Raw genomic sequence first — 16,900 nt, forward strand, 5'->3', positions numbered from 1 at the left:
TTCGATCTTACCATCTACGATGGGTGAGACCCCAAAACGAACGTCCATTGTTTCTCTTTACCCCCTGCCGGATGTCGGTGTTCTGTAAATGGCCTGCATGCCTGTTGTCTGCGCACTGTATGAACACTTTAGTTTCCATGCTGTTTTGCATAATTTATTACCATCCGAGAACGGAGATAATTGTACTATTTGCATTAGAATGCGCCAACACTGAAACTCGGCTGGTCTGCAGTTCGTTCACTCTCTTCTTTTTTTTGGCTTTGTTCTGCGCCAGAGGTGCGTACCGTCCAGTGCTACAAAACTTGCAAGTTCAGCGACCGTCCAACCCCTATTTCACAGCCTACTATTTACACCTGACAGGTGTGTGTGTGCGTGTGACATTTCAAGAGTTTCCAGTCTCGGTTTCGCTCCACCGCAATAAACGTTGCGTTCGTCATTTGATCTCCCTTTTGCGCGTTCCCAGCAAATTTGGTGCTTTATTGGATGGGTGAGCGTAATTTGGGGAACAAACTCACTGCTTCATTTAAGATTGTTTTTCCATCTTCCACGATTCTTTTCTTAAAGCTGAAGGTTATCGACCACATCGGGAAGCTTTCCAAGGTAACCGTGATCCGGATTTATCGTTCATGTTGCTGCACTTGGAACTAGCCACAACCATACCCCATCGGTTGATTGTGCACCGTCATACGCCCCGGGCAAACGCACCACAAAAAGCCGTCAGACAGACTTGGATTCCATCTGCGCAACCGGTGGCAAACTGCCGGATGCCGGACACATTGCTGTGCCTCTGCCTTTCGTCCGCTCCCTTCTGTGGGGTGACGACTGTTACAGCAATCGTTGAACCGCCGCTTCCTTCGCTCCGGAAGCAATGCCATATGTTACTGCCTCACGATCATGATATGGGAATGGGCTTGATCGGGTATAGCGCGTGCCGTGTGGTACCACCCCGTTCACTCAGTATGCAATCAATGAAATGTATGCAAACTGGTGGGGAATGTTACGAAAGTTTAACCCCAACATTAAACGGGGTAGCATAATGCTTAAAACAGTACACCAATTATTGTTGTTCGGGCAGTTTCATTTTTGCTTGCAATTGCAACGAACGCACCCAAATTGGTGTGGTCTCTCATGGTCGCAACAGTGTTGCGTGCGATGCGATATGGTAAGTTTAGCGCAAACACGATTGTCCGGCTCGGGTAAGCCCACCCCATACTGGGGCAACGGAAAGTGAAACCATTTGCCACCATACCACCTTCGGCAAAGTCCGGGACGCAGTTACAGTTCCACAACCGAAAGCGAAACCTGTAAACCAAACGATAAAACCCGACGAGTTTGTTCTGCTGTTAGGAAAATGAAAGCTTTTCCAGCGCTTTTCATGGTAGAAAACAGCAGGAATAGTATTCAAATCAAGGTGTTAGATTGCGAATACAATGCCCTGTCCGGATATGCATTATACAAAACACATGCAATAATTTGTCTGTTAAACAGTCATTTCAAACGCCGACAAATACATTTACTTAAAAGGCTACCCTTTCTATTAATCAATGCGTTGACTTTGCACAGGGTGTACTATATCGCATGCGCGACAACGCTGCTGCACTATGAAAAAGCATCCTACGATTCGATGGCCAAAAAAGCTTGGTTGCTTGGATATTTTAATTCGAAAACTTAATTCTTTTTAACAAAAAAAAAGTGAAGTCGTTACGATTAATCGCTTTGCAACTACACACACTATAAACTACTCAATTAAACTTGATCAATGTTCGTAAAAGCTTTGTTACTATTATTCAATATATTATTGCTTTGTTATTATTATTATTATTATTCAAACATCTTCCCGATAGCATGCTTCAAAATTTAGAGTTAGACTACTATTTTCTCGAATTGTTCCTTCCCCCAACAAATTCCTTTCTCGCCTCGAATTTACTTGATATCACACAAAAGGGCAACACCACGAAGGACCCAATGTTCCGGCGGTTTGGCCGTTTGCAACCACAACGGTGTGATGTAGTTCAAATCCGTTCGATTAGCTTTCTTGTACACTGGACACTGTGGAGACGTATTATGGTTAATTTCATTTTGGTCCACTCCACCCCAAACAACAACAAAAAAATGAAAACGACAACTTACCTCGTACAGCTTTGGATCTTTCGGTGCAGTGGAATTGATGGCGTACACGTGTATGACAGGCATCGGTGAGTACAGGACCTTGTTGGTTGCTTCCTGCAGCCGAATAAACCGCTTGTCCCAGCCGGCTCCATCGATGTACAGCCCGTAAACGTACACCCCTTCCGGTGGCGTTACCTTGCACTCTTCGGTCAGCATCTGCGTCACGTCATTGTGCAGTGTGATCATGTCCAGGGCCCAGCCCTTGTGTGCGCGGGCCACTTCCTGTCGCATTGCGGTTAAGAATCCCTGCGGATTGAAGAATCCCGTCATCCAGAACATGTTGGGCCGCTTGCGGAAACACCAGTTGTTGAACTGTGTGTTGCGCTCAATCAACTCCGTAAACCAGAAGCCAAGTGAGGCCGACGCCCAACTGCCCCGCTTCCACACGGTGGGCACGCGCGCATCGTAGATGTTGTCCAGCGCATCGCGAAGCTGCTCGTTCATGATGATCACACCATCGATCGCAAGCAGCAGATCGTCTAGCGTCTGGCGTACGAGCAACAGGATACGCTGAATCCGATCGATTTCCTGGCGCAAAAAGATGTTCATCGACTCCTGATGACCCATGATGCGCAACCGTTCCTTTACCGCGTACGGATCGTACGGCGGAGGCACTTTGCCCAGCATATCGCGTACCATCCGTGCTACGGTCACTTCACGCGTCTCGCCACCTCCTCCCGATGATTCTGCGGAATAGAAGAAGATCGAGGGAATTGACCATCCATCCATACAATATGCTATGCTCTTGAATTTGAACCTCACCTTTCGGTTGGATGGACAGGATCGTGTCCAAGATTTCCTTCGTCGTATTGCTCTGGTACGTAATGTCTGCGTTCGAGTGTAATCCATACACCTGCGGAGGATCTACCAGCGGCATGCCTTCTATAGCCTCAAGGTACTCTTCAATGGTCTTGAAACGCATAATGCGATACTCGCGGAAAAAGCGGAACGTTTCCTCAAACATTGCATCCGAGAACCAAACGCGAGCGAAGGTGTTGAGCAGCCGCTTGTCGTAGTCGTCCGTAACGCGTCCTCCGTACTGCACCTCACCCAGCATGTAGCGCATGGTTTTCCAGCTTACCCGACCCACCTTAGGGTCCAGTGCGTCCAGATGATTCTGCACAAACATGCAGCTCGCCAGCCAATCCGCCGAGTTGAACTCATACGGAATGTTCCATCCTAACGGGCCAAACTTTCGCCGCTCCTGTACCACCGTATGCAGAAACGATATGCCGTATATCAGTGGCACGTACAACACCGAATCGCTGTACTCGAACATCTCCAGCGACATCGAGGCGTAAGTACGCTTCAGACCGGCCTTCACGCCCGACGGTGGTTCGTTGGTAAATTTCAGCGACATCTGCAGGAAAGTAATCGGAAACGCGGGATGTGGCTCGGTGGTCATCCAAATGCGGAAGTTCTCATGGTACGCCGTAGGACCCGCCCGGTCCAAATCCATGATCTGCAGCAACAGCTCGTTCATGTACTCCAGCCCGAGATGGCAGTTTTGGAGCAACACCCAGGAGCCTTCCTCCAGCGAACTGCCGACAAGTTTGCGTGCATGCACCTCCTGTCCCTGGCCCATCGAGATCGAGCGGCACTTGATGGCATTCTTTTTGGCCAAACTTTCAATGCTGGGCGTCGGATCGGAACCCATAGACAGAAAGCAAACCAACGGCGTCAAAGGCCGGCTTTCCTCCAGCAGCGCATCGTAGTTGATGATGACGGGATCAGCAAACCGTTCGCCAAGCGACATGCCCAGATAGCGACGGCTCTGGAACAACGTTCGGTCCGGGCACCATGCCCGAATGATCAGCAATCGGCGGAACGCATCAATCGACTGATAGCCTCCCTCCGGTGGCAGTGGCTCTTCTTCGGGCGCTTCCTTCGAGAACCACGCTTTCCAGCCCTTCTCATTGCCCCGTATGCTGTCGAGTATTGCACTGAACTGATCGAGTTTGGAGAGCTGCACCAAATTCAGCCACGTTACATCGGCAATCCATTTGTACGGTTTCTCCGGACACGTGTTGATATCCAAGGCTGCTCCTCCTTTGATAAACGTTTGAAACTCGGCATGCGTTACCGTTTTCCGGTCCAAATCAATGTTCAGAGCCATCAGAAGAACGAACAGATACTTGTGCACCTCGTACAACCCTCGGCACACGTATCGGAAGATGTCATAGGTGAGATATTCTATAATGTTGTTAATACGTCGCGTCGGCACCGGATGTCGATCGGAACGGTTCATTGAAATGTCAAAGCGTTCCAGGAACTGTACCAGCGACGTTTGATACATGTTGTTTACCATGGTCATGCTGCATATGAGGAAGTACAACACACTGCCTCGTGCCGCTACCGGTCGGTATTCTTCGCGAGCTCGGTTGATTTTGATCTCCGTTTCCCGCGCGATCTTCAGCTTCTCGCGCACTTCAATCGAGGTGATTTTGCTCGTATTCAGCACCCCAATCACCGTCACATCATCCACCAAGCTGCCCTGCGTGGTGGACAGCTTGTGTAGCAGGTTTGCCTCCAGTTCCTGCATTTTACGTCGATTTGCAGTCACATCTTTGATCAGGTTGGTTCGCTCCGATTCCAGCTCGCGCTTCTCCGTCAAGATCACGCGACCCAACAGCTGATCCTCTAGCCCACGCATCGTCACGGTGAAATCAATGATGGACGTTCGTGCGGACACCTCGGGCGTGTAGAGCGGGTTCGGTAGCTTCGTGGTCATATACATGCGGAACGAATCATTCACATCCACCTCCTTGTCACCCACCTTCACCTTGTAAGTGTTGCCCATTTTGATGAAATTCTTCTCCAAAACGTTGTCCAGCACGGGATCGAGCTCTTCCCCAATGTCCTCGATCAGCATCGGGTAGCCGAGTGAAACGCAATCTTCGATGTGATTTCGGAAGTACTTGTGATTGAGCGATGTCACCACTAAACCAAAATCGTTCTCCTTGTTCTTGATCCACATCTTGCCCTGTGACTGGGGATCGATAAGCAGTGGATAGCGAGCTGCCTTCGTCACGATGATGCCATTCTGAATCGAAAGCTCATCGTTCGGCAATCCTTGCAAATTCCACTCTCCTATAGTGGCGGGATCGGTGAGGTTTTCCGTAATATTTATGCTCCTGGACACTGGAATGCGGCGTTTGCTAAGTTCATTCTGCCAGCTCATCTGAAGTACGGTGCGGTACTCTTGATTGAAGGGACCAGTGTACGAAAGAAAGCCGGTTAGGATAAGCACATCTCCAACAAGTCGCTCGGTTTCATCTTTAAACTGTTCCAACTGCTCTGTCCACCGTACCCTTTCGTCAGCCAGCCCGTCAATCAACGCCGAAGCTGCATCCATTTTATCCTGGCATTGTTTCGCATCATCCAGCACGGCTTTTTTCTTCGCCATTGCTTCGTCAAACATTTGCTGCACGACGGCCAACTCTTCCTCCTTTGCTTTCAACAGTGCCTCCGCTTCTGCCTTCTCGGCCATGGCTATGTCTAGCTTCTTCTGCTGCCGAACCAAGTTGGCCTTCAAGGGCAGCACATCCTTATTTACGTCGTAGAAGTCCGCCATCGCAACAGTCCATTTCAGTAGACCGGCCACATTGCCGCAAGCTGCCTTGGCCGCCTCAAACGTGTACAGATGGTAGTTGAAATACGGCATCATGAGATCGACCGTTTCCGCATTGATAAGATCCGCCTGGTAGCGTACAATTTTGCCAAGGAAACCCGTGTCCGCCATTACCTTAAGCGATTGCTCCCAAGACGCCAGCATAAACTGGCGTTCCTCGTCCGGTTTGACGGCAGCTATTCGTCTTCCGAACAGTATCAACACAACGTCCATGATCAGTGTGATCAGGTACGGTGGTTTACCAAGCTTTCGTACCGTCGCAATATCGGCACCGGTTACCGTCTTTAGGGCTGCTTCAGCCTGCTCCAGTGCTGGTCGGGCAGCTTCCAGTTTATCCTCCGCCACTAGCGTGTCCGCCTGGATTTGCTCTACCAGTATGTCGGCCTTGTTCTTCACCACCAATACATCCGCTTTCACCAGCTCGGCTGCACACTGAGACTCCGTCACGGACGCTAATACCACCTCCGCCGCTTTGGTGGCAATCACAATGTCCTTCTCTTTCTCCTCCAGCTCTAAGCGCAGTACATCAACGGATTCCGCCGCCTCAATCAGCTTCACCAGACCGGTTTGCATTCGGCACGCTAGAACGGCAATGTTTTCGTGCTTCTGTCTATAGATGACTTTGTAGCCTTCCAGAAATGAAAGGAACGATTTGGGCGTCACGTGCGCCTGCCGGCGGAACCGTTCGAAATACTCGATGCACACTTCGGCCACACGGTTCTGCACGAATGCCATGATTTCGATCAGACGCACCTTAACGTCAGGCGTGCAGACGATATTGTAGTCGCGCAGGAAATGTGTTGATACGGCAATGAGTGCATCCTCTGGCCAGCGCTGGAACCAATCGATGGTACAGCCTGAGATGAGCCCCGGGAACTTGAGCGACCGGTTGCGGAACTTTTCTCCCACAGGCGAGAAACACAGCACAATGTGAAGGTTGGCCCGCGCTCTGGAGATAAAGAAATCGTACAGGTTGTCCTGCGTCGGGATGCGTTTCGGATCGACCTTCTTCATCACCGGTATCAGCTCGTTTGTTATTTGATCGATTTCATCCTTGGGGAAGAGGTTGGCGATTTCACCTGAGCTGAGCACGTTGTTGATGTACTCCAGGAAGCCTTCGTCCTTGATGTCGTTATCGGTGAATATAAACGTTATGCCTTGACCTTCCACACCAGACACACGGTACAGATACTTCAGATCCTCCATCAGATTGTTCACGTTGTACGCTCTGGTCAACGTGATCTGGTAGAACTTGTACCCGGCAATGAAGGACGCCAACCGTGTTAAGCTCTGCTTGCCTGATCCTCCGACGCCCACCAGCAGTGCATTTCCACGCGGAGTACCGATAATGCGCGCAATTATCATCAAATGAATCAATGCATCGCGGAAGAACACTAAATCCATCGTTGCGCCACGGACCTGTTCGTTGTACAGCTCAAGGAACATTTTGACGCGAGCAGTAGTATCCTCAAAACCGGGCATTTCTTCGTACAGCTTCGGTGGTTCTAAGCTCACGTCATCTCCTTCCTCGCCGGTAGGTTCGGGAGCATCTCGCAGAAAGTCGACGAAGAACTGCTCTTCCTCCTGATAGTGTTCAAAGTCGGGCCCAAGCTCTTGCTCGGCTGCTGTTCGCAAATAATCCACAAACCATATGCGATCCTCGAAGTTTGTAAACCGATCGGCTATCACGCGTGTACATTCGTGCCGCCAGAGCTGAAATCAAATGCCATGCAGACACAGTTAAAATCCTCCAAATACCCCACATACCCCTGAACTTACATTTATTGCAGTCCGGATGGTTTCGCACTGTTCCGATTTTACTTTTAGCATACCTTCCCAGATGCGAGACAGATCTCGCAGATTGAACACGTAATGGAATTTGGCCGGTGTCGGAAGCATCTTCACCTTTGTTGCTTGCCAAATTTTACGTGTTAATGGCACCAGGCGAGGAATGAACCGAACCAGCACCTCGTTGAACCGCGACTCACAGAAGTACCCTTCGCCAAGCACGCCGAATATTTTGTCCATTGACTTGTTGCTAGGAATGGCACAATTGAAGATGCAGAACTGACGCTTCAACCGAGGCGGGATGTCGTTTCTACCGCCACCCGGGTGGATCATTGCCGCCAGCATTTGAATGTCCAACACGGTGAGGAAATCGCCCGGTTTGTCCAGCGAATAGAAGCCCCGATTCTCCATCAGCTGGCGCACGATCTCATTCGTTACCTGATCGCCCCACTCGTTCACGATCGGCATGTTAACGTCATCGATGAAGATGGACATCTTGCGCTGCTGAGGTGGACCATACGTTGTGCCCACGCGCTTCTCCACGTACGATTCAATGATCCGCTGGAACATGTTCGGCGTGGTAGCGGAGGAAAAGTTGAAGCTCTTCGATAGATGATACTCTGGATCGTACTGCAACATGTAGCCCTTAATCATGACGGTTTTGCCGGTACCCTGTTCACCGATCAGAAGCACTGCTTTGCTTTGCCTCGCTACCAAATCGATCAGGAAGGAGGTTCGCACATTGTCGACGTTTGGCACCAAGATACTCGCAAACTCCGGCACACTGTCGCTAGGGTAGATGTACTCTTCTACGCGATCATTCCAATGCTGCCAGTTGCCCTCCTCTGATACGACGTACTCGAAAATCGTCTCACCCGGTTGTAGCTTTGGCCATTCTGCAAATTCAATAAGCAAAGAAATGTGGAATGGAAATCATCACACTTAATCCTCAGGTCAGATTCAGATTACTTACTCATTCTGGAGGGATGCTTTGCTATAAACTCTCCCATTGTTTCACGATCGTCCAGCTCAAGCACGGCACCCAAAGACCACATGAGCGAGAACAAAAATAGCCTCTCCACGTGAGCATCAGTAAAGTCGGCCGTCGTTTCACCTTCGTTCCGTGGAGCCAACAGTCCTTCCAGAAGATCACAACACTGTCGAATGTAGATGGCTTCCAGTATCTTCATTTTGGCCTTCAGTTTCGTTTGCACAAACTCATGCAGATCGTTGTAGATCTTCATAAACAGGCGCCTCAGCAGTTCGCTAACATCTGGCGGCTTGGTTTTGAGCCATCCATTTAGAATCGGTTCCCACTTCATGATGGACGCACTCATAAACACCATACCCATGCGACTTACGGTAGCCGGCGATGCGTTGTCCACATTGTCCGGCTCAAAGACCAGCTTTGCGTTCGGTGCCATCGTAATACGATCGCCGTTTGCCAACGTTAGCGTTTTGTTATCATCCAGCACGGAATTCAAGTTCTCGATCCATACTGCATCGACCGGTCCATCGAGCACCAGCCATACAAAGTCCGTTTTCTTCACCTTTAGTGTACGGCGCCACAGCGTAGAGAAAATGCCATCCGTCCAATCATTCGTGGCTACGTCCAAACGTCCAAACATCTGGGGAGCAGTGATTGCTTTCGGATTCATGCGTATTTCCTTGTGCGGCATACCGAGCTCGGTAAAGCTCTTCAGCAGGGTTAGAATGCACTGCGTCTTTCCTGCACCGGTCGGTCCCAGAGTCATCAGTCCGTGTCGCACAAGGGAAGTTTCGTACAGTTGAATTACTTTCAGATTCCATTCGGGATGGTTCATTAATCCAAGCGATTCAGTGCTGTTTGCAATGGCCTTTTGCAGTTCCTTGTAGCTCGAGGTGCTAAGTTTGATGCCCGGGAACAGATCCTCAATCAGCGAAATGAACAACGGCTCATCCTCGTCCACCAGCTTCGACACGTTCATGTCTCGCAGGACACGCATAACGATCGTTTCCTCCGTATCGGTCGGATTGGCACGCTTTTGCGCACCGAGCGTTCGCAGCACGGACAGAATGTTACGCAAACCGAAATCGTAGTGCACTTGCTTCGACAGCTGTTCCTCGCACAGTTTGTAGAGTGTGAAAAATTTACGCGCCAGTATAACGTTGTCCTTGAAACCGCAGCTGGCCAGCTTGACGCGCATGATAATCTGTCGATCGGGAACCATCATTGCGACCGATCGGAACATGATTTTTAAATTCTCGGGCAACTCCTGTCGCCCTGCGTATCCCGGATTCATGGTGATGAACAGTCCAAACTCCGGATTGAGTGAAACTGTATCACCGTCACTAAACAGGAAGGATGTCTTCTTTTCCTTACGGGCACTGAGAACGATACTGCAAAGAGCATGGACAAAGCGGTTTAGAAAACGATACTTTCCCACCTCATGGAAAAATACTTACTGAATTTGTTGCGCTGCCACGGACAGCACGGGAAGTTCGATACGATTGAACTCATCGAAACAACCCCAGGAACCGGATTGTGCGAGACCCTTGTAAATGCGGCCCAAACCTCGGAAATCCATCTGATCCGAACAATTGAAGACCACCACCAGCTTCCCTAATGCTCGACCCATATCCTTTGTGGTTTCCGTTTTGCCTGTGCCAGCGGGACCGGCTGGAGCTCCTCCCATCGACATACCGATCGCTTGGGCCAGCGTAATGTAACATCGATCAGTAAGCGGCGTGATGGCCAATCGTTCCGTTACACCGAGATACTCGTTTTGATAGATGAAATCCACATCCGTTATCTTCACGATTACGTCGTCCGTTTCATCGATGTAATAAAACCGTGCCTGCTTTTGCCACTCAAAATCCAGCGCTGTTCTTATGCGGAAGCGCACGAGATCGTCGAAAATGTCACGCTGGTGCACGTGTATGGTAACCATCGTTTCGAAGCGAATACGCTCCAGCTTCGTTAGATCCTTTACCGTCAGTTCAATCAGGCTGTTTAGCAGATTGAGGAACCTGTTGTTGGTCACACGCATGATCGCTTTGTCAGTGCGACATCTGCTCAGCGCTATTTCTGCCTCGTTCGTCCACAGTAGCTGTACACCGACGAGACCTGCCTGGCCGCAATACTCTTGGAAGCCGAGGATGAAATTGAAATCCGGACTTGCGAGACAGTGAGCCATCTGAGCCAGGATCGTTCGGATGGTATCCTGCATCTCCCCCAACAGGTTGCCGAGCCAAATCTCCACCCCACCGGCACAGAATACGGGATTAGCAAGCGGAACGCGCTCACCATTGTCCGAGCAAATGGCCACGATTTTACCGAACGTTTTCTCATCAAACTCAACCCTGGCGACGGCATCGAAAATACTCAACAGATGAGCCTGAATGGAGGTTGGGTCAGAGCTTTGGCCGAGAATTTCCAGCAACACAGGATCGGAAATGAAGAAGAATCGGGGGAACAGGAGACGCTTCGATTCCAAATACCCGGTGAGCGACTTCTGACACGTTTCGAGCTGCTCCAGCAGAGATGTTAGCGTGTAGGACATAAAGTCTTCACCCGTACAGCAATTCACAACGTTCGGATTGTCTCGCGCACGGAACATAATGCGCACCCAGCTCTTATCAATGCCGGCGAAGCGTTTCGCATCCTGTGGCAGCTGCTTGGAAATGTCTCCTCCGACAAACACGGCCTCTAGATATATCCACAGGTTCTGCACTTGCAGCCATTTCTCCAGAATTTCTCCAGTGTTCACCAGCTTGTGCAGCCACAGCATTATGTCCTTCTTGAAATGGGCATTGAACCGGTTCGATGCCAGCGAGTTCACGATCATGATGCTATCCTCGAGCAACGATATGATCTCGACCGTTTCTGCCGGCTTGATGAGCAGTTCGCCACGAGCCTTGAATGGCGCAAACTGTAGATTCACCGTAGACCATTCCGCCACTACCGAGCGCAGCTTGGTGTCGATGTCGTTCTCCTTCACTGCACCGATACACGTATCCTCGATGTCGTCCGAAAACTTGAGCAGCGGTGCTTCCATTATGTTACCCAGCGTAAAGGTCGGCGAAGTTACATCGAACTTACAGTCCAGCATCTGTTCCAGCTTCTCCCAGTGCCGGTCTTTCATCGCCTCATTGCACATAAGCTCCAACAGTGGACAGCTGTTATTGAAGTCGTCGATCTTGGTCTTCAGCTCAATGTAAGCCGGCCAATCCTTCATTGCTTTCGGCAGCTTTCGACAGCGGTTCTGGAAATCGGTCAGCTCTGCGTTGATGTTCTCAATATCCACATCCTGCCACGGAGTTTCGTAGTACTGATCGATGCTCTTCATCACTTGCAGATACAGCGAGTAGAGTTTGTTGAGCAGATTAAACTCTTTCTTGCGCTTATGCAGCACCGGATAGTCGTTCACCTTCAACCCCAGGAACGCTTCGCCATTGGCGTACATCTCGAACTTGCGCCACAGCTCATCGAACCGTCCCTGAAACATGAGCAACCGATCGCTAGCCTCCTTCGCCGGAATGCCCTCCTCCATAGGGCCGTTCGTTTCAAACTCTAGATCAAAGCCGGTAATTTCTTCGTTGAACTTGGCCACTCCGACGCCTAGCTCGCGTTGCAACGGTACCTGCAGCGCGATGATGTCATTCTCGACCTTCTCCACCATCTTGATCATTGCTTTGAAAGTGTCACGAATACCGTAAACGCTATCCACCTGTTCTTGCGTTATTTCAAGCTGCTCGAATTCGGCCAACGTGCGATAGGTTTGCTCGATAAACGTAAGATCGACATCGATGAAGGAGAAATTATCCTGCACCGTTTGCAAACAGTCCATCGCCATACGAATGTCGTCCAAATCGGAGAGCTTGCGCTTCAGCGTCTCATCGTGCTCGGTGATAAAGTCGACAATTTCTCCAATGCGGATGTTGTAGAAAGCGAAGAACCGTCGAAGAACAACCTCTACAACAGCATCCAGATTGATCACGATCGGCCCAATGTGGCTAGTGTATGTGACGCAGGCCAGATCTTCCTTAATCTTTTCAAACCGCTCGGGCTTCGCTTCCATTTCCAGGCCGAACAAGTTCTGCTTCCAAAGATATTCGTAGTGATCGTACACCTCCTTCAAAATGTAGCTGATGTCGGGCTTTAGCAGCAACATTCCACCGTCAAATTCGTGCACCATTCGGGTCACCTCCTTGTGTTCGGAAATGAGCTTGAACCAGTCCCTCTCAGCACGCTGCTCCGCCAGCATTGGACGTCTTGCTTTTCTCTCGGCAGATTTCGCCTGCCGGCCCCAGGTGGAGATCGCGTAGAACGTCTCCACCACATTCAGCACGACTCGCTCAAACGAGAACTGTATATCCTCCAGAGAGGGTACAATGTCGCAACAGTCCGTTTGCAGCTTCATTGCAGTAACTATGAGAGGATGAATTTCGCCCAGAATGGCTGCCTTGTTCAGCTGCAGCCGCACCAGCTCGAGCCGAGAGCGCAGTTTTTCCAGCGAGTTTTTCACCATACGCACAAACACGTTAATGATGCGATTGTTGAAGTACGCAAACAGCTCCATGCAGTCTATGTGTAGCGTTGTCACGTCATAGTTGAGCGCACCGTAATCCTGGAACAGCGCTTCCAGATGTGCCTCGGGCGTGGGATTGGCAGGAGTTTTGTACAGCTTGTCGAATCGAATCCAATCAAACTTGTCCGTCGGCAGCAGCTCTTCTTTGCGTCTATTTTCGTCGGTGATTTGATCAAGCGGCAGCTGATATTTGCGATTTCCGCGATCGTCACGCTCGGGGACTTCAATTTTCGTGGCAAACTTGTTGATCAGCTCTATAACTGCACCTTCCATGGCCTGCGATTTCTTCTCCAGGTACACCTGCACCGACTGGCGGTACCGAATGTTCATTTCGTAGAACTCGTTCGGATCGACCGGATCGGCCGGGAGCGTCAGCAGATCGGTACTCTCGAACGAACTCAGCGTATCCTCGACACGGGCTTGCCAAATGTCGTGCACCTCCTTGTAGAATTGTTCCGTCTCCGTGAGCGTACTTTCCACCTCGTCTAGATACTTTTCAATGTTCAGCGATTCCCACGTAATGACACACAACCCGGGCAGAAAGGCTTTATCGAGCTTCACCAACATCGTGCGCATCAGTGGTAAAAATATCGGCGGAATGCCCAAACGGAGCGTGTTGTTCTGTCGCAACAGATGCTTCGCCCTTTCAAAGCATTGATCAATTTTCATTTTGTTCTGCACCAAAACAAGCGTAAAATCGGGCGCACTCAACCCAAGCTTTAGCACTACCTCCGTTTCCCTGATCACTTGCATGATCCATGGATGGAAGTTAAGCTCCAACCAGTTGTCGGAGGTACGCTTCCGGTACACCGGCGTAGACAGCTTGGTGCGGGCCTTCTCCGCAAACACCATCCACGCTTTGTGGTGCAGCAATTCGTAGTGGATCAACACTTCGCACAGATAGTTGTAGTATTTGATGCAGAGCTGGGCTTTGCGATGGTTCACCACGCACGCTCGATGTTTGAGATTCGCAAGCGGAGTGTCCATCTGACGAAACAGCGCACGGGCCCACATTATGCGCCCGACAGTTTCCGGCACACCGTACGGTATCGGGGGATTCGCTCGGTTTTCGTTGTAAATATCTTTCAGTTGAAAAATTTCCGTCTCCAGCATCATGGCCACATCCAGATAACGGCGATCAATGCACAAACATTCCAGCTGCAGCTTCTCGAACCGCCGCAAAATCAACAAACTGCTGTCGACCGTGCGCTCCTTGGCGAGCTGATTTTTGAGAAACTTTTGCAGCCCCGATTCTGCCAGCTCTACCTCCTTCAGGTAGCATTCGTAATCCTTGTCAAACTGGTGCTCGGTGTAGATCAATGGATCGTACGGCTTCGAGGTAAGCGTTTCATAGGCCGCCCTTATGCGCCCTGAAAACACTTCAGTTCCGGAAATAGCAACCTGTTCGATGATTTCGTACTTTAGAAACAGCTCCATGACTTCCAGTATGCGCGCCAACCGCAGCTTGAAGTGGTTCAGTTTTCCAAACACAAACACCTGCGAACATTCCCAAGGCGTTTCGGTGGGACTGTCTGCCATTTTTTGCACCGTCTGTCTATAGCTGTCCCGGAAGGCTGCGTCCAAGTTGTGACAGATGGTGATCTTGCTGATCAGCACCTGCTTGGGCTGGTTGTAGATGCGAATCGTGCCACGATCGGTTAGAAACAGCCGGCAGTTGATGATGATTTGGTTGGCAATCTTTGTCAGCAGCCCTGTTATGCGGTCCGAGGTGTTGTAGTACATGGAGGATTTGTAAACCTGACGGATGACTTCCAGTAAGCTAGGAATGCTTCTCGTCGCTTCCTGTGGATCGCATCGGTACAGAGGATCCCAGAACCGTTCGATCGAGCTTATGAAGCGTACGTTATCCCGCGATTCGATCAGCTTGTTGGACAACTCTGCCGCCAAACCTTCCCAAACCTTAGCCAACTTGCCGCGTGAGATTTTCAACGATTCCAGAAACTGACGAAACACTTTACCCTCCGTAAACTCGCTGATTGACGTGTAGCGCGTTAGTACCGTGCGCCAATATTCCAACTCCACCAGCGGTCCGGCGTAATGGGGAGCCTGCTCGATCTGGTCGCCCTGTGTGAGTGCATACTGTACCTGTTCCATCCAGCGGGCAAAAATGTGCTCAACGCGACCCATCTTTTCTCGATTGTGTGCCGTTTCCTGCACCTGGATGGCGGTCAGTAGGAAGCCCATGTACAAATCACGATCCACCTCAAACACGATACGCTGGGAAATGTCTTTTTCGGTACTTTTGAGGAAATTAATGAACCGGTTCACGCCGTACTTGAAGTTACTCTTCTGCATGTCATTGCAATGGCCATAGTCGCGGATGTAGTCGATGGCTGGCTTCAGCACGCGCTCCAAAATGGAGACCAAACTGTACACGATCGAGCTTCCGGGGGGTATCGTGATGTTTGTGAACAGGATTTCCTAAAAGCATACACACATGTTTAGTCCCATTTGTCGTACAAACCACACCGTCGCGTTTGTATACTTACATCGCTCAGTCCTTTGGTTTCGATCGGCTTGACATTACTGTGCCGACACACTCCCACACAAACCGGGGTCACTTTGCCACTGCGTCCATCGGTGATCCAAACTTGATTGCTTGCCTGCTTTACCTTCGCATTGTACCGGCCCGTATCCATGCCGGGCGGAGGGCACATGTCGTAAAACAGGAGCAGCGCCTTCGTGCCCTCTGCCTCAAAGAAGCTATCCAGCAGCTGCACATCGAACATCCGGTCCGCCACGCACTCAGCAACGTAGTCCTGATCTTCGCCCAAGATGTACGCACCCACCTCTAGCACGTGCCGGTGCTTGGTGGCCAAGATGTTGAGCCGCTCCGAGCGGGCATCTTTCGATTTCTCGAGCCGTTGTTGAATCTCCTGCTCTTCCGTAATTTTCGGCGGGCTGCCACGACGTCGCTTGACCAGCTGTACCACATTGCCGATTTTCGTGCTGACGCCAATGACATCGAGCACTTTTTTCAGATGACGATCCGGATCCGGGTCCGACATGATGGTCTGTTTAGGTGGCTGCTGCTGCTGGATGTGTACTTCTCTTTCGACAGTTCTCAGTGTAGGTGCAGGGAATAGAAATAGCACAGGAATGATGGAAAGGTGTATGCTGCGTCAATGACTACTTTGATACTCCACTTTCATCAGTGGTTGCTTTGATGGGTGAGAATGGTTCAAAGAGTGGATTCCATGGGGTACAGTCGTCAACTCGCATGACTCAACTACAACAACATGCCCGTCATGGGATCAAGTCCCGTACGTACCGGACCGATCATTTCCGGTTATATTGCTGTGGAATAAACCAGTAGGATTTAAACCATCTCGATCAGGCCTAGTCCGACTATGGAAAGGAAAAAATGAAGAGTAATAAGCCTCGACTAAGGTACAACACACCCATGTAGCATTCCTTATCGACAATTCGACGCATAAGTATTGTTCAAAATATGCATGTGTGATTAGTAATGGACTTAATCGAACAGATTTGACCACCCTTTCAAACGCTATCGTACGATTAAGTGTGTATTTCGTATTCTTTCACCCGTTTAATCCTCATATCGTAATCGGTTGTGAACTTCGTCAACCCCCTTCTTGTCGATCTTCAATCTAGACTATCGGCCAATCAGCTTTATCGGAGGTTGATACGGACCCAACTGTGGGGGGGGGGGATCACTAATTAAAACTGCTCAAGCGATATGATAACGATGTTAAAGCAA

General features: G+C 50.1%; 1 protein-coding gene across 1 annotated transcript; it reads right to left on the reverse strand.

Annotated features, from left to right (window-relative positions):
- Nucleotides 1-1,827: 1,827 nt before the first annotated feature.
- Nucleotides 1,828-16,852, reverse strand: LOC120949478 (dynein axonemal heavy chain 8). Its single transcript, XM_040366801.2, has 7 exons — nucleotides 15,669-16,852; nucleotides 10,034-15,600; nucleotides 8,562-9,967; nucleotides 7,580-8,484; nucleotides 2,932-7,513; nucleotides 2,131-2,855; nucleotides 1,828-2,049 (listed from the first exon to the last, which is right to left on the reverse strand). Exons 1-7 carry the CDS (start codon nucleotides 16,185-16,187, stop codon nucleotides 1,924-1,926), a joined length of 13,830 nt encoding a protein of 4,609 aa, XP_040222735.2. The 5' UTR covers nucleotides 16,188-16,852; the 3' UTR covers nucleotides 1,828-1,923.
- Between the last annotated feature and the right edge of the window lie 48 nt (nucleotides 16,853-16,900).

The sequence above is a fragment of the Anopheles coluzzii genome, chromosome 2, assembly GCF_943734685.1.
Source record: "Anopheles coluzzii chromosome 2, AcolN3, whole genome shotgun sequence".
NCBI lineage: Eukaryota > Metazoa > Arthropoda > Insecta > Diptera > Culicidae > Anopheles > Anopheles coluzzii.

What these genes read in the sequence shown, in the direction of transcription:
- LOC120949478 (XM_040366801.2), bottom strand. Translation starts at nt 16,187, where the DNA reads ATGTCGGACCCGGATCCGGATCGTCATCTGAAAAAAGTGCTCGATGTC. An exon ending in AAAGCATCCCTCCAGAATGA is followed by an intron (nt 8,485 to 8,561) that starts GTAAGTAATCTG and finishes TTGAATTTGCAG; the next exon opens with AATGGCCAAAGCTACAACCG. An exon ending in CCTGTCCATCCAACCGAAAG is followed by an intron (nt 2,856 to 2,931) that starts GTGAGGTTCAAA and finishes TCTATTCCGCAG; the next exon opens with AATCATCGGGAGGAGGTGGC.